This window comes from Physella acuta, unplaced genomic scaffold (assembly GCF_028476545.2).
Source record: "Physella acuta isolate Inbredline_101_S28 unplaced genomic scaffold, ASM2847654v3 ptg000063l, whole genome shotgun sequence".
Classification (NCBI taxonomy): Eukaryota; Metazoa; Mollusca; class Gastropoda; family Physidae; genus Physella; species Physella acuta.
The window spans coordinates 237,413-255,745 of record NW_026731583.1 but is presented as its reverse complement, the minus strand read 5'-3'; the positions used below and the strand labels follow the sequence as shown (position 1 = coordinate 255,745).

Here is an 18,333-nt window from a genome sequence, read left to right as displayed (position 1 = left end):
AAAATAACGGTAGTTAATCTAACAATTACTTATTATTTCTAGTGGTTAATTAAACATTTATGACGTCTGTCTAGGTACAATTATCGAAACAATTTCTATTTAGAAAGCTTATTAACGACCACAATTACTTTTGTAAATGTCATATTAATCAGACGTCGACTTGAACATCAGAACAGCAATCATCGTGGTTACCTTCCCTTGTATTTACTCTAGTTAACAATCACTGTACAATCCTTCCATTGTTACAGGATAAATACTACGGTGGTCCAGAATTAATTGAAATTCGTTTAGAAATAATTGCTGATATTAATTTTTTGACGTAAGATACTACCGTTTTAAGACAAAAAAGGTAATTATTAGATGTAATGATAAATATAATTTAAGTAAGTCAATGTCCTGATAATACTTGTATCAACAGCGCTACACTAAAAATGTGTGTTTGATAAGGCATTGTGGAATCTGATTTATAATTCATACTAGGATTAATAAAGTTTGCTTTTCATTGTATGTGTGAAATTGTAAAAGTATTTAGGTCTTCTCTGTGAATTTGGCGCAGAAATTATAACATAAAATTATAACTGCACTGGTATATTGCTTGGTCGTGTCAAGCGAGTTTCTGGTATATAAAAAGAAAGCAAAAATCATTACTTGAGTCAATGTTGTTGCACGTTTCAAATAAAGAACATCGTTGGTGTTTGTAGTCGGTGGAGGTGTGGAGGTTAAGGGTCAACCAAGATGTCCGCCAACAACGACATCCAGGCCATACAACTGACCAACGTCCAGCTGATTCAGTACGTGTCCTTCATGTTGTACTCCCTCAACACCATCATCGGTCCCGTCATCGGCGTGCTCGGCATCATCGGCAACATCATCAACATCATCATCTTCCACCGACACGGGTTCCAGCACGCCATGAACATCACGCTGACCGCCCTGTCCGTCAGCGACATTCTCGCCCTCCTCACCCTGCGGGTCTACAACATCCTCTGGAACCCCTGGACCGACTACTCCAACGTCGATTACGTCGCCGGTGACCTCATCACCATGTTGTCAACACACCCGCATAACTATTGCGTCAGAGTCTGCGGTTACGTCACAGCTTTCGCCTCTTTCGAGAAATGTCTTAGCGTCCTCGCGCCGCTAAAGGTCAAACAAATTATAACAAAAAAAGTCGCCATAGTAACGAACGTCGTTATTTTCGTTTCCATGTTAATGACGTTATTCCCAGCGTATTACGTCTACTACCTAGACAGGAAGTTCTCGCCTAAGCTGAATCGAACAATCCTCCAAATGAACTTCCGCGACTTCAGACAAGCGGTACTGAGCGTATCCTACTTCATCACAGACCTAGCCGTACCCTTCCTTTCATTCCTCTCCATTATAGCCTGCAACATAGCTCTAGCCATAGCCGTCAAACGCAACGTCTCATGGCGGAACTCTCTTTCTACTAAAGACATTTCAAAAACTAAAACCCTAAGTAAAAAAGAAACGAAACTTGTGTTGATGCTGTTGATAATGTCTGTTGTGTTCCTGGTCTGCTTGATACCAAAATCTGCTTTGTTGACTGCTTCCAGTATAGACCGGAGTCTGGGACTGGGTGGGTCACATTTCTACATAGGGGAGATGATCTTTGGCCTGACTTTGTACACAGAGAGCGTTAACTCTAGCGTCAACATCCTCATCTACTACAAGATGAGCAGCAGATACAGGACGTCACTTCACGAGATCTGGACACAGGCTACTGAACGTCTGCATTGTTTTAGGTCTAAGGATAATTTACATGATATATAACATATACCTTAATCATGCAACAGTATTTATTGATGTTGATTTTTGAATAGATGCGTGCGATATTGTTGGCACATGCTATTGAACGTCTACGTTGTTTTAGGTCTAAGAATAATTTGCATGATATATAACATATACCTTCATCATACACCTGTATTTATTGATGTTGATTTTGGAATAGATGCGTGCGATATTGTTGGCACATGCTATTGAACGTCTACGTTGTTTTAGGTCTAAGAATAATTTGCATGATATATAACATATACCTTCATCATACCTTAAACGGTATTTATTGATGTGTATTTAGAATATTGAACGAATACGTTGTTTTTGAATTGCTCACATGATAACTTACATGATATATAGCATAAGAATAACATACATGATATATAGCATAAGAATAACTTACATGATATATAGCATAAGAATAACTTACATGATATATAGCATAAGAATAACTTACATGATATATAGCATAAGAATAACTTACATGATATATAGCATAAGAATAACATACATGATATATAGCATACGAATAACTTACATGATATATAGCATAAGAATAACTTACATAAAATATAACACAATAATAACTTACATGATATATAGCATACGAATAACTTACATGAGATATAACATAAGAATAACTTACATGATATATAACATAGGAATAAATTACATGATATATAAAATATACCTTACTCTGTATTTATTGATGTGTATTTCAAATAAATACATGCAATATTATCTTTGTAAAGAAAACATCGACAGATGTAAACAGAAAATGTATTATTATATCTTTCCACTTTATATTTTTGTATGCGTTGGTGATTTTTGCACCTAATGTGTGTAACACCCTAGCCTATCTTACAGTAACATCTCATCGATCTAATAATATTGAGGTGGATTGTGTGCGATAGACTGTATAGGATAATATAGTCATTGTAATCCTATAGGTATCTATATATATATTCATGGTTATTTTATAAGCAATTTCGTTAAACAGAGGCGCCATAAAGGGTGTGTGAAGGGGGTCGATCACACCGCGCAACACCTTTTGGAGGGGTGGTAGGGTGACACCAAGACGAATATTTGCCAAAAGTATCTGTTAGGAAAATTATTTGACAGTGAAATTAATGATACAATAGAGTTAGTATTTTAATTACCCAACCCAATGCCATATTTCGACATTGGGGTGGGGGGGAGGGGGGTGGGTGGGGGACACACCATGAAATGCCGCACCAAGTAACACCCATCTAGTGACGCCACTAACAGGAAGTAATATACACATGGTAATACTTGAGGGAACTCTCACAGGTAATTTGCACCTGTGATAATTTGCACCTGTGATAATTTGCACCTGTGATAATTTGCACCTGTGATAATTTGCACCTGTGATAATTTGCACCTGTGATAATTTACACCTGTGATAATTTGCACCTGTGATAATTTGCGCCTGTGATAATTTGCATCTGTGATAATTTGCACCTGTGACTCGCATAGAAGTATTGTAGTTAATATGATATACTTATGGTAATCTAATCGAAATGTATCTTTGAACTGTAACTTACCGCATATAATATAACCTAGTCTTGTATAACTAATCAGCCAGTCATCATTACATTAAACAATAACAATAACTTACCATAGTTTCATCCAGGCATCTCTTCGAGGAAAGTCTAGCCCCCACCCCCTGAAAGAAATGGAATTTAAATAGAAACTCACACGTTTAACTCATTGACAGATAATAGAATAAATTAAAGGGAAGTAACAGTTAAAAATTCAATTTGTTTTCTATATGTTGTGTCCCCTAATCAATGTATGTAAACCAAATTAGCTGTGCTTTGTGTTGCTACTATGGGTTGATAATATTGCACAACACTGGCGTCTTGTATTAACTAAACCATTATTATGGTACACCGTTGGCGTCATAACTAAATTACTAAACCATTATTATGGCACACCACTGGCTGGCGTCTTTCATTAATTTTGTTTTTTATAATACAGAGTTTTCTGAACATTGTTAACAAGCTGTCTAACAATGTTATCTACGGCCGGAACTAAAAGCATAGCATTATGATAACATTTGAAAATTTTAGTTTTTTTTTACATCTGACCAGAGTAAGATAATACGCATTAAAATTGTAAAAATTCTACAAAATTCAAACTATGCTCGAACAGTATGGATTTAGTTCAAGCTATAGATAATACTATTAGAAAGCTATATACCAAAGTTCAAATACCTTGGTCAATTTGTTGATAACTTGTGAATAAATTTAAAAATTATTTTGTTTTAAAATTATGATACTTATTTTCGCTTTACGTACACTGTTTCCCAGATTTCAAACAGATTTTTCTGAAAATCGTCATAATTTTGACTGACAGTATTATCTATACCCTGAACATAGGTAGACGCATTTAGATTTAGATGGAAAAATAAAATTATGAAAGCATTGTTAAGCGCAAAATTAATAACTAACGTTACAGTTTTTTAAAAATAAGAATGGTTTTGTTTTAGTTCCAACTACTGGTGTTGTTGTTTTGAATGTTTACACCAAATTTAAAGTTAATTCACTAATGGTTAAAAAATTTGTTTACAAAAGAGTAACTAATATATACGGTTACAATGTTTTAGCAGAAATAACGCTGATGAATCATAATTACTACTGTAAAAGTTTGACAGCTGTATGACTAATAGTTTTTTAGGCGATTTTTTTTGTTACTCTCCCTTAGTCTGGGGTGATACTGTGCAGTTAAACCATTTTTATGGCACACCGCTAGTGTCTTTTATTAAACCATTATTATGGCACACCGCTGGAATCTGTTTTTAAACAATTATTATGATACACCGCTGGCGTCTTTCATTAAACCATTATTATGGCACATAGCTGGCGTCTTTCATTTTAACTAAACAATTATTATGGCACACCGCTAGTGTCTTTTATTAAACCATTATTATGGCACACCACTGGCGTCTTTTATAAAACAATTACAAGCCTCGCTTACGGTGCATAAGGTTCAGAAGCGTTAACAGCACGACAAAACGTTTTCTAATTGCCAACGTACATAGCCTATAGACGGAACAAAAATCAAGCTTTGACCTATAACCCCCTATTAATCTGTCTGAAATGTGCTACGTTGAGTGGTGGGGTGGGATCCATTCAGGCTAAAACCTACTGTCTTTACTAGGACTCTGTTCCAGTGTTTCTTCCAGACTTTTTTATCCGGGGGGGGGGGGGGGGGGGGCGGGGTGCACTCGATATTTTCGGGGAGGCGGTCAACATTTTTCGGGGGGCGGACACTAGTAAAAGTGTATGTTTACAATATAAATTCCATCTCGTTCGGGGGGCGGGGGGGGGGGGGGGGGCGAAGAGATGCCTGGAAGACACTCTGCTCTGTTCTGTACCCGAATTTACCTTTTGAATTGAAAATAGTTTATGTAAACAATGCTTTAACAGGAGACGTTTCTTACAGAAGAAACTGGATTGGAAACAACAACGTATTAAAGTAATGTAAACATTATTTAGATTTGCCTAAAATGCTCCATTTTTTGCTTAGTCTAAATAGAATAAACATCGACCTACCATGGTCAGATAAATCATTGTATGAACATCAATCCTATATAGAGAAATTATATATAGAAAAATATTTATACTTAACCAATGATGTGTGTGTTCGGTATCTAAACCCCAAATAAAATAAATTCAAATTAAAAATGCATATGTGGGTACACTATGGATTTTTTTTTTTCAAAACAGAAAAGATAATTAATAGATTGTCATTTTAGTTGACACGACAAGGCTAGATGATTTTACTTGAATAGGCAAAACAAAAGCTAAATAGTTGTTAGACTTAGTAGAAAATGAAATTAAATGTCGTTGGATACACTGGCGATGAAAAATCAACAAATCGTAATTAAACTACTATTCTAATTGGGTGTGTACTTATTAGCTTATTGAGATGTAATTTGATGATTAGAAAAATCAATTTTTAAACCAACGTAATGGTATGTATACTATTGACAGACTTAATATATCTACATTGAGGTAAATTGACGGCTATAGTTAGGTAAAACTAGCAACTGTCTACTACTCAAATTACCGCTGATTATTTACATTTTTAACAATCGGTTTTATAATTAGTTTTTTTAAAGAGGTGATAATTTAATTAGTGTAATTATTCTGCAATTTTAGGAAAATTTTAATAAGCTATTAATAAGTTTTAATTGCCCGTAATTTTAATTTTTTTTTTTAAATTGATGCGAAAACTGTACAGCTACACGTTGAGTAGAATATAATTCAAATTATACACGAGAAAATCATACATAAAATGTTCCAGGTAATGAACCTTAAATATGTAAAAATATAAACTTTTTTGGACATCTTCAGAAAAAAAAAATTCAAAGTAGTTAACGCAGTTATTTTAAAAAAAAATTGTTTGTCTTTAAAAAAATGTTAGTTTATCGATTGGACCATCGCACCTAAAAACACCAGACGCGTCTATCAGAGCAGTGTTTCTCCATCAACTTCCAGTTTTCCTGTACCTACACAGCTGGTAGATAAAAAGACGGAATAACATGACGTCAGCCACTGCCAACACCAGTTATGTCCAGGTCCCCACCCCCACAGGACTGCTACATCCGGTGCTGTTAGACTTCTTCCTGGCATTCAACCTCGCAATCTGTTCTGAGATTTTAGGAATATTCGGCATCATCTCCAACATCATCAACATCATCATCTTCACCAAACAAGGATTTGACGACACCGTTAACATCACTCTGGTTGCCATGGCGATCAGCAACATCGGGGCGTTGGTCACTCTACAGGTTTTTAACATTATGGTCAACCCGTGGTTTATGAAAGCTGATTTGTCTTTCATCGCTACAGACATAGCCTCATTCGTCTCCTTCTACCCCCACAACTACTTCATCCGTGTGTGTGGGTTCATCACGGCCTTCGCCAGTCTAGAAAGGTGTCTGTGTGTGGTGTTTCCCTTCACGTTTAAACGCTTCATCACCAAACACGTCGTCCTTGGCTTCAACATCTCCATATATTTTATTTCAATATTAAATGTTTTCCCTGTCTACTACATGGCTTACCTCGACTGGAGATTTGTAGTTACCTTAAATAAAACACTGTTAGGCGTCAACTTCAGGAGTAACCCTGACAGTGTGTTTGGAATTTCGTATTTTATCACCGACCTATTCGTGCCGTATTTTACTTTTTTCGTCATTATCACATGTACTTTGATAACTGGAATAAAACTAAAAGGAAGTGCCAAATGGAAAAAGTCGGCTACAAGGATAGCCAATATACATACAAGAGACGTTAGTAAAAAAGAAACAAAGATTGTCCGAATGCTTTCAACTGTCTCCGCTATATTTGTCGTTTGTTTAATCCCGCAGTCGGCCATCTTGACAGCCGTTGGGTTAGTCCGTGGCCTGAGTATCCGAGGCACGTATTTCGATGTGGCTCTGTTAATCTACAGCATAGCTTTCGTCATGGAGACCTTCAACTCAAGCATCAACATTTTTATCTATTACAACATGAGCACGAAATACAAAACAACGTTCTTGGAAACAATAAAAACAGTCAAGCTGAAATGGGCATACAGCGATCAGATTTAATTAATTTTTTTTATGTTGGCTACTAATTAACATAATATTTAACGTTACTAGATCGTTAAAGCTCAATAAAATAAAGCAATACACAATTTAATATCGATGTAGACTTGCATTATTTTTTTTTAGTTTACTTAACATGTACAATCTTAATCTTACATAAACTGCATACAATCCGAGATTAAGTAATCTTAAGGTGACATCAAAAGGCAAGTAGGCTATTGGTCAAATAACATGTATCGAAAGTAGTGCAAATCGTATTAGATTGTCGGCTGACAATCAGTAATTTACCGAATAAATTATTCTGATCAACCATTGTGGACTTAACAAAACAACACATTTCCTTTAACAATGAAGGTCATGGTGACACTACAATGACCTCTGCAGAGCCTCTCCATCCGGTTCTAAGCCCCCATTATTTTTGTTACTATTTTTAACGTATGCCTTCTCTACTACTATGTTGCCAAACCTAGGCTGGCGGTTTGTTGTGACTTAAATTAAACACTCATAGGCGTCAATTAAAATAAATAACACTGACAGCGTCTTCTATAGCAAACAATTATTGGCCGGCCATTTCACTTAGTCACTTTTTGCTACCAGAGGTTGTTTCAGACGACATCTATTCAGGTCAGCCGCACCAACCCCCCCCCCTTCACAATATTGGGGTGACGCAAAATCGAAATATCTTTCAATTTACTGTTTTAAAAAAGTTCTATACATTTAAAATAATTAAAACGTAAGGTTGGAAGGTGGTACCGTAATGGGATTGCAAGATAGTTGGAAGGGTTGAGGTACCCTGAACCCGTGACACCTTTTCTAGTGACGCCACTGAATATACATGGTTTTATATTACAGGCTCAAGCATGACTTTATATTACAACCACCAAACACAAAGAGCGATGTTTAAAGAAACACAAACCTGTTAGTCTCAGTTTTCAATAAAGCCAATATACCTAAAACCTGTCTCGTATTTGTGTGTGTAATTTAAAAAATAATTTGCTGTACAACAACTAGATACTTTTGACATGTAGGAGCTCGTAGTAGATGTAAATTATTTATTTAATACACCGCTGGGGTACTATTGTGTGATAACTAATATTGATCAACGTTTTTCTACACAGAGTAGTTCAATATAAAAAAAAAATCCCTACTGTACTATTACATAACAACTTATGGTGATCGTTTTGTATTAAAAAAAGAGTAGTTTGATATATTTTTTCGCGCCTGATGTAACTTTTTTTCTTATTTATCTTTAATCTATAATTAGTTTTTTTCGATACTTTAATGTTTTTATAGTGTACTAGCCGTACCGGCCAGTCCCTGCACTGGCATTTGAGGTAAAATTTATTTGTAAAGGGCGCGACGTATGTGCTAATTCAGCATCACATACCGTGCGCTGCCCGCTGTAAATATTATCCTTGCCCCGAACTCTTCCGCTAGTGCATGACTATGCTCATCATTCGACATAAAGGACTCTTGTAGATTTACATTAGTAACTATTTCTTTTCACTCTAAAGATGTGAACATATTATACAGGATTTTTACAAAGAATGAGCTCCATATCTGAAAAAAAAGAAAGATTATAAGTCGGGAATAGAGAGAGAGAGAGAGAGAGAGAGAGAGAGAGAGAGAGAGAGTTGGGTATGAGCACCAATAAGGGGAGGGGGGGGGACGGATAATTCAGTTGTCCGTCTTAGTGTACAAAAAATGTCAGTTTGATCATAGTGGTGGTGATACAATTTTACCTGATGTCGGAACATGTACATGATATGATAGGTGAATGCTTTTTATTGCATTTTTTTCTGGGTGGGTGTGGGTATGTGTGTGGGTATGTGTGTGTGTGTGTGTGTGTGCGTGCGTGTGTGTGTGTGTGTGCGTGCGTGTGTGTGTGTGTGCGTGCGTGTGTGTGTGTGTGTGAGGGAGAACAACATCGGAAACTACAGTAAGTCTTTACATGCAGTGTTGGGCCTAATCGATAAAGACCTCAGTCCCGTAGCCTTTCAGTAGAGCCACTTTACATTCTCACGTTTTGTTTTAGTTTTATTTTTAGATTTCTGGAAACGGCGCTGTTAAAAGAGTACACTAGAAGTCATTTTGGTAAGCAGGTAATAGCGCCACGTCGGTGTTTACCAGAGGTGCCACGTCACAACAAGAAAAACAATTAAGCCGTTCTGATTGGTCGAGCGATGATTTCCTAACGTGGTCAGATATATAAGTCGTGCTGTGTACCGTCGTTAGGGCACACAGCTAGCAAACGTTTGCTAGAAAGGAAATAGAGCTCATAACATCAGGCAACGAACTAAGACAGTGTTGAAAGAAAAGACCAAACATAACATGGTACTGACGGAAGCAGCAGCTGCTGCTGCGGCTATGGCTGCTGTTGGGTTTGGTGTGCCAGCTCTTTTACCTATTATTGGTTTCACAGCAGGTGAGTTTGTCGTAATCGGTGATTACATAGTTAGTGATGTTGTTAGTGCTAGTTGTTGATGCTGTTATTTTATATGTTTTTGCTGTTCTCAGTGCTGGTGTTTGCGTTCATTAGGTTTATGTTGTTTTTGGTATGGTGTTTGCGCCGTTCTTGTGTGATGTTAATGATGCTGTTGTTTGTGGATGTGTTGGTGAAGTCATTCTGCTGTTTTAAGCTTTTGTGGTTACTTTAGTCTCCGAGAGTCTTGCAGTTTCATATCTAAAGTAGTAACGTTTCCCTTCCAAACCTGACGGTCTATGGGGTAAATGAAGTAGAGTACACCTGTTTCTGTGACCTCGGCATTTGAAGGAATAGTGTGTTCGGCACAATGCCCAGCCGCCTTAACTTTCCCTATCGTGAGTTAGGTACCCATCAGAGCTGGGTGGACTCAGGGACATTCTATTGACTTGAACCCTGTTTCGAACTCCTACATATTCATATTTTCTTCGTTCTTAATTGTAAAGTTGGACGGGATTTCCCCCAACACAATTAAGTTAGATAGCCGTTGATTCCAATTTCATTCTGCTCTTCTTTCTGGATTTGCTTTCATAGCCTTTATCGACCAAAGAACATTTTCATTGAATTTTCAACAATTTATTTTTTAAATCCAACACAGACTGTATTGTCTTTACCAGCAGACAAACAGAGTATATTTTTTTATATTACAGCTGGAATTAAAGCAGGCTCTATCGCAGCTGGTGCTATGGCATTCGTGTACACTCACGGCTTTGTCGGACTAACGGCTTTAAGTGCTGCACAGTCTGCTGGAGCTGTAGGAGCCGTAGGAGCAGGAACACTGGCAGCTACAGGAGCTGCGACATTTGCAGCTATTGTTGCCCTGTTTTAACCAGCACATATTCCAGACATCAATATGAGCTGTTTGATAAAATAACACTTTTTTAAACAACTCTTTTTTACCTGTGATATTCAAATAATTTTAAATTGCATCAACATTTTTTTTTAAATTTTTGAATTATTCTTAGAGTTAAAGTGTAAAATTTTGTTTTTACTTTTCTTATCAGACAGTTAATGATAACTTTATGATTAATGATTAAACAAACAAATTTATGATTAATATTTTATTGTTGATCTTTTAATACATGTTTTGTTTTGTTGTTGGAATTATTTTATTTAAAACAAAAAAAATGGGTTAATCAGTGACCTCCCGTGAAAATAGTTGCATGATTTGTTTAATGTTTTTATCATCATCATCTCAATCTTCTCACTTGAACCTACAAGTCAAATTTTCAAGGAATCAAATAATACAATTCCTCTAGCAATAAAATATCACATTTCTTGTCACTTTTTTGGGGAAACACATCAAAATAAAGAATGTGACATTTATTAGACACTTTACTCTTAGGTGGTAACCAGTAGCAAAAGCCTGCTCCACGCCCTCCCCACCCCCAACACCAATACACCCTGTGAACCCTCCCCCCCCCGAAGTAAGTCTATCACCCACCCCGAACGAAATTGATTTTATAAAGAAAATATGTACTTCTACCAGTTCCACCATACCCACCTCCACCGAAAAAATGTTAGACCCCCGGAAATATAAAGTGCCCATCCCCCCCCCCCCTTAGAGTAAAAAAGTAAAAAGTTGAAAGAAACACTGCCAATGTGCTTGACCTCATTTGTTGAACAACCATTTTGTATTGCCGCTCAGTGCCATGAGTGTGTAACACAAAGCAAAATTGATTAAATAGTTACTTAAACACAAATTAAATAATCGATAAATACATTTTGACTGGCCTTATTTGAATATATATAGGCGGCCGTGAAAAATCTCGACATTGTGTATAAACATTTTTTTATCTGGTGCAAAATATGGTTAGAACAAACTATTTGATGTTTTAATAATTTCGGAAAATGAACACAATTAAAAATAAAATAAGCCAGTAACAAATATTTGTTTTTTTTAATATACGCTCAGAGATCCGACCAGAATTATTAAAAAAAAAATTATGTACTAAATCAGGGGTCTCCAAACTTTTCAGTCCGAGGGCCGCATTAACTATAAAATTTCAGTTCGAGGGCCAATGTCTTCCAGGCATGTCTTTGATTTTTGTGGGCAAAGTTCCTCAGCTATCTTCAACAAATGTTTTTTCCGTGGACAAAAAGATCTCCGCGGGCCGGATGAGAGGACCTCGCGGCCCGCGGGCCGTAGTTTGGAGACCCCTGTACTAAATCATTAAAAAAATAAGACTACATATTATATATAGTACAAATATTACAAATCTAAAACATTTTATAATTTATAATTTATTTTTTAAAATTTGGAAGGTGGAGGTGGGGGTGGGGGTGGGAATGCAAATTAGGCTGATTGAATCACAAACATTAATAAGTGCTAGGTCAAGGTAAGGTAAAATTAATCAACTTACAATTTACACAAGACTTTGTAAAAAATAAACCGGGAGTGATCTCCCCTAAACTTTCTCGAATATTCTTATACTAGCCATTGGTACCAGTTTCACGTAAATTATAGGCCTATATATTTAAAAATGTTGTAATTGTTTGATAAAAATAATTTATGAAATAGTTATTGGTCAAAATGCAATGTGCTTTACAACACGCTGAACGATATTAGTGACAAAGCAAAGAAAAACTAATTAGCTAAAAATCCTACACACTTAACATAACACAGCCACACACTGATTCAGTGTTTCTTCTAGACTTTTTTCTCCGGGGGGGGGGGGGGTGTAAACTTTCTTCGGGGGAAGGGGGGGGGGGGCGGACACTGTTAAAAGTATATATTTTCTATATAAATTTCATTTCGCTCCGAAGAGATGCCTGGAAGAAACTGCACTGATTAAGTGATTTAAATGATTCCGTTAAAAATCTGGCTATATGTTGTTTTTAAGTAGTTTGTATTAGTTTGACAGGTAAAATTGTATATATTTCATAGCGTACGTTTTGATGAGTAGATCTATAGATCTAGATCTAAATCACATTTCAATGAAGTTGTTTCTTTCTTTATAGTCTAAAATCGGAAGATTCACATTAAAAAAAAAAATAAAGTTTGACTTGGTGTGTCTCGTGCCCGCACAACCTGCGTGGTATTAAGTACACTATCATCTATAAGTTTCGGCCGGAAAAATCGAATTGTATACATTTCATAGCGTACGTAGATCTTAATCAAATTTGAATGAAATAGTTCATTTCTTTTTATTCTAAACACGGCAGATGACGTCATTAGTTAATGTATAAGCATTAGTGACGTCTCAGTTTTATGCGGTATTTTTCACAACTATAAACGCTTTTCTTGTAGCATAATTATAACTGTTTTTCTACATTCGAATACGCCTTTATTTTTTATTTTTCTTCTTTAAATAAAATGTTGGTTATACATTTAAAACATCTAACATATTATTTTCAACAAACGTCCGTATCAAGTTCTTCATATATCGCTGCATTCTGACGTGATATCCGGCGAAAATGTTTTGCGGACAGACAGAGAGAGAGAAGTGTGCACATGGGCTATTATATATTAGGATAAAACAACAGGGTATGGGAACTCGGGATATAGTTATGATTTTTAATCCATTTTAAATACTTAAACTTTTTAAAGTAGAATAGAATCGCATAGAAAAAGGAATTGCGCGCCATCGAACGCCAAAATAAAATGTGCATAATAGTCGAAATATTATTAGTACTTAATAAATTTATATGCGTTTTTTTTGAGAAATCGGAAATAGTGTAAATTACTACTTCGGGTCAACGGAAATAACTCAGAATTCGACAGAAGGTAGAGATTTAGATCTTTTACTTACGTGTGAAATTTCATTTATCTATCTGAAATAGTTCTCAAGTTATATGCTTTTGAAAAATTCAAAGTGAAAAAAGTACCAGTTGCGGTTATCGGAAAGCGCTCAAAAGTTGATACGGATCAACGATTTTAATAAAACACTTATATATGAAATGTCATTAACCTAGCTGTAACGGTACTCAAGTTATCGTGTTTCTACACACACACAAAGACACACAGACACACAGACAGACACACAGACATACGGACAAGATTGCAAAATTATGTTTTTCCGTATCAGTGAGGTGTAAAACGACGAGATTTGTAAAAATCTTAATTTTTTTTGCACGATTACAAGACTTTCTCTATACTTCGTATATACGATAAAGTAAAAATATGCAAATGTCTGACGACCACTTTTTAAAACATATCTCTTTTACCCTAAGCCACATACCAGCTGGTATTAGCACGGACTTGCCCCTTTAAAGTGTGACATTATTTATGGACGACACACACACACAACACGCACATACACACATACACACATACACACTCTAAACACACACATACACACATACATACTCGCGTGACGTACACTTATCTTCATCTCTCAAAATGAAATCCGTTCCTTTATCTCGAGTTTATCGCTCACCTAATTTCACCGACCTGATTTACTGCATTCCATGACGTCATCTTTCGGTTTCCGTGGAACCGTTGAAAACGAAACTACTTGACTAGTTTCCAGGTAGCGAGGGCACGTAGCAGCTGGATGCAGGGTATTTAAATGCGCGCTGGCTGTAAATTATCGACCCTGGCGTGTCTGGTGTGTTGCGTGAGGTAATAACACTGAATAACAGGTCAGCAGGTTTCAGTCTTTGGTAAGTAGAAGATCTGGTTTTACGTACATTGTAATTTGGTTATTATAAATGTGATTGTTATACTGTTGATTATTATACTAATACGTATATATATACATATAAATATAAATATAAATATATATATATATATATATATATATATATATATATAAATAAATAAATAAATAAATAAATAAATATACATATATATATATATATATATATATATATATATATATATATATATATATATATATATATATATATATATACTTTCATTTGTATTTACAGAAACGTGAACAATGGATTTGTTAAAGTTGGCGGTCCCAGCTGTCGCAGCTACAGCTGGTACTGTTTTAGCCGTTGGTGTAGGTGTGCCAACAGTGTTACCTGCTGTAGGATTTGCAGCCGGTAAGTGTTGCTAGCTGAATGTATCATGTAGTGTTAGGTTATATCTTCTTATTGCTTTAAAACTGTTCAATATATCCAACTTTTTACCCTGTAGGCCTACATTTGTATATCGAAGCTATAAAAATAGACTAAAGCTTGTAGCCATATAGTAAAGCCATAATATTCTATTTTGTATCCTGTAGCCATAGCACTCAGAGGCGTAGCGAGGGGGTGGGGCGGGGGTGCGGTCCGCACCGGGTGACACCATTTAGGGGGGTGACACCAAGTCAAAAATATAACAAAATATATAGAGAAAAAGGATAATTCCACTTAATTGATTAATTCGAGTGTTTAATAGTCTTTTAAGCGGAGCAAATCGAAAGTTTCAGGGGGGGGGGGGGGGAAATGAGGGGGTTTAAGGGGGGGGTGCAAATCGAAATGCTACGCCACTAATAGCTCTCATTATGTATACATTAGCCATGGCTCTCATTGTGTATACATCAGCCATAGCTTTAGGAAGTCATTTAAATATTAGCCTTTAGACAATGCAGCTAGTAGTCATAGAACCAATGACTAAGCTTTACGCTACTGCATATGTTGGGATAGTGTGGTCAGCACTACATCCAGCCGCCTTCACTTTCTCTAACGTCAGCTAGGTACCCATCACAGCTGGGTGGACTCAGGGACGTTCTACGTACTTGAACATGGATTCGAACTAGATACTTTCGGGTTAGCAATCGTAAGTTCTACCATTCGACTACTCCGCCTCATATAAAAATATATCGTAGAACAAAAAGTAAAATAAATAAGTAGTCTAATATTTTTTTTTACAGGTGGTATCAAAGCTGGTTCACTGGCAGCAAGCGCCATGTCTTTTGTCTACACACACGGTTTCTTCGGGTTGTCGGTCCTGAGTGCTGCTCAGTCAGTGGGAGCTGTGGGAGCCGTGGGAGCCGGAGCACTGGCCAAAACAGGAGCTGTTGTGTTTGCTTCTGTCAGTGTCCTGAGAACATTCTTCTAACGGTCGTTTGATCTTCATCGAGCATTTTGTTGATTGCTAGACATTTTTTCTTCTACTGTTAAAATAAAAAAAAAAGAACTTTTCAATGATATACACATCATATTTAAGAGAGTAAATTTTGAAAATTATAATAAGGTACATGTTTTTGTTAAAAGTTATAATCTACATTTAATGATGAAATTAAAAAGAAGATAACTCATATCTGTTTCTGTCGTCCATGTGTATTCAATATATATATATATATATATATATATATATATATATATATATATATATATATATATATATATATATCTATATCTATCTATATATATATATATATATATATATATAGAGAGAGAGAGAGAGAGAGAGAGAGATGTATAAAGAGATATATATAAAGAGATTGATAATTAAATCAGTTATCTGCAAATCTTTATCGATCCGCCTGCAACAAAAGCAATATTATCTTTCACAATCACTCTTTCCTTATCGATCCATTGTTAAAACACAGATATCGTCTGAACCGTTCACTTATCTGTGGATTGTTATCCTTGTTATCTGAATCCTAGTATTTATGGTAATGTGTTCATGTTCTAATCCCCACACTGTTGTTTATAGTATAGTAACGGGTAATACTACTAAATACATTGTATAAAGATTAGTAATTTAATATTAGCAGTTTAGTTGGGTGTATGACTTGATCTAAAAAAAATCAAGATGTGGTCTGGAAAGGTGTAGCAAAATAACGGATAAAACTGAATACAGTGTATAAACATTACCAGTGTAAAGGTTTTGTTGGGTGTATGACGCCATCTATAACAGTTTAAGATGCGGTCAAAGAAAGTAACACACTAGGGTTAATGAGGGAGGGGTTAGGACTTTTGAGGAGAGGATAGGGGGGAGGCGGATGTGTCAGCCATGCATTTCACAATTAGTATTAGTATACAATTAAAGTACTTTAAATACTTTATTTAAAGTTTTGGCTTATGGTTATTGCAAAGACCATTGTTCGATGAAGGTAAAATTAACGCGGACTTGTTAGAATTACCTGTACTAAATATAGTTGACAAATTTATCGGATGATCAGTATAAGCTCACGGAGAGCTGTAGCTAAATAACATTATGTAGCTCATATTATATTTTGTGATGAATAAACATTGGTTGTTTCCCATTAACCAAGGGAGGCCACTCACATAATAGTTATCCACAGAAATAATTTGTTGATAAGCATTAAAATATGCCTTCATTTTACGGCACGGGTTAAGATTACCTAGAGATATAATTAACAGTTATAGTAAACTAAAGTTCTTTTATGTATTTAGTTCATTAATGACATTTTTGTGCACATTGCGTTACTGCGACGACCAATAATTCATTTTTTAAAAAAAATATTTATATTTGTCATGCTACTTACTTTATCAATCACAAGAGACCAGGGGTCGGCAACCTTTTGAGACAAAAGAGCCAAAAGTTACAATTTACAACATTACCCGGTTTTTAAAGAGCCACTAACATTTTTATGTCAATAGTATATTTGTTTAGGATTTTATATATATATATATAAATATATATATATATATAAACCTAAACAAATATATTATATTTGTAATTTTAAATAAATAGCTATAAACAATGAAATAATCTCATTTGAATTTGTGTTGAGAGGATCTACTATGTAAGTCAGAGCAGTGGCGTAGCGAGGTCGGGTGTCACCCGGTGCGGCACTTAATGGTGTCACCCCCCACCCCCCACCCCCCAGAGGTATAGAGACCCTTCCCAGGGGCAAACTTTCAAATTTTCGATTTTGCACCCCCCCCTTCAAACTTTCGATTTGCACCCCCCCCCCTCAAGTTGTCGATTTGCATCCCCCCTCAAACTTTCGATTTGCACCCCCCCTTCGAGTTTTTCTCTCTATATTTTGCTATTTTTTGCCTTGGTGTCAACCCCCTAAATGGTGTCACCCGGTACGGTCCGCCCCCCCCCCCCCCCTCGCTACGCCCCTGAGTCAGAGTACTTGCATTTGTTTTGAATTTCTCAAATCTCTCAGTGAAAACATTCTTCATTTTGTTTATTTTAATGCTGAAGTGATTGAGTAGTAGCATTGGTTTCATAACGATATTTTTTCAGATTTTTCGTAATTTAGTAATTTATCGCTCACCATGTATTCAACAAAAAAGTATTTTTTTTCGAAACAAATCACTTCTTCAAGCAAGACATAGTCCGGGTTTTCCTTTCAGTTTTACACTAATTATTAGCTGGTTTAGTTTCTTTGTGATATCCACTATGAAGATACATGTTTCAATTCGGAATGGACAATGTAATAGGAAGTACATTGAGATTGGGAGTAACTAAATATTATAATACAATAGTGAATGTTTATTGTTTATATCTATTGTTATATCGTTTATTACCGAGTTTTGCTGACCAATATTTTTTATGAGTTTTGAAAATAAAATAAAATAA

At 35.8% G+C, this 18,333-nt stretch overlaps 3 protein-coding genes across 3 annotated transcripts; all 3 read left to right on the top strand.

Annotated features, from left to right (window-relative positions):
- The first annotated feature begins 735 nt into the window (after positions 1 to 735).
- Positions 736 to 1,791, top strand: LOC131950463 (putative G-protein coupled receptor frpr-1). The gene has a single exon (XM_059312633.1). The coding sequence runs from the start codon at positions 736 to 738 to the stop codon at positions 1,789 to 1,791; it is 1,056 nt and encodes a 351-aa protein (XP_059168616.1).
- Positions 1,792 to 6,364: 4,573 nt separating this feature from the next.
- LOC131950453 (type-1 angiotensin II receptor B-like) lies at positions 6,365 to 7,414 on the top strand. The gene has a single exon (XM_059312622.1). It carries the CDS (start codon positions 6,365 to 6,367, stop codon positions 7,412 to 7,414), a length of 1,050 nt encoding a protein of 349 aa, XP_059168605.1.
- Positions 7,415 to 9,630: 2,216 nt separating this feature from the next.
- On the top strand, positions 9,631 to 10,914 carry LOC131949726 (interferon alpha-inducible protein 27-like protein 2B). Its single transcript, XM_059311596.1, has 2 exons — positions 9,631 to 9,836; positions 10,544 to 10,914. The coding sequence occupies exons 1-2, from the start codon at positions 9,743 to 9,745 to the stop codon at positions 10,720 to 10,722; spliced, it is 273 nt and encodes a 90-aa protein (XP_059167579.1). The 5' UTR covers positions 9,631 to 9,742; the 3' UTR covers positions 10,723 to 10,914.
- The last annotated feature ends 7,419 nt before the right edge of the window (positions 10,915 to 18,333 follow it).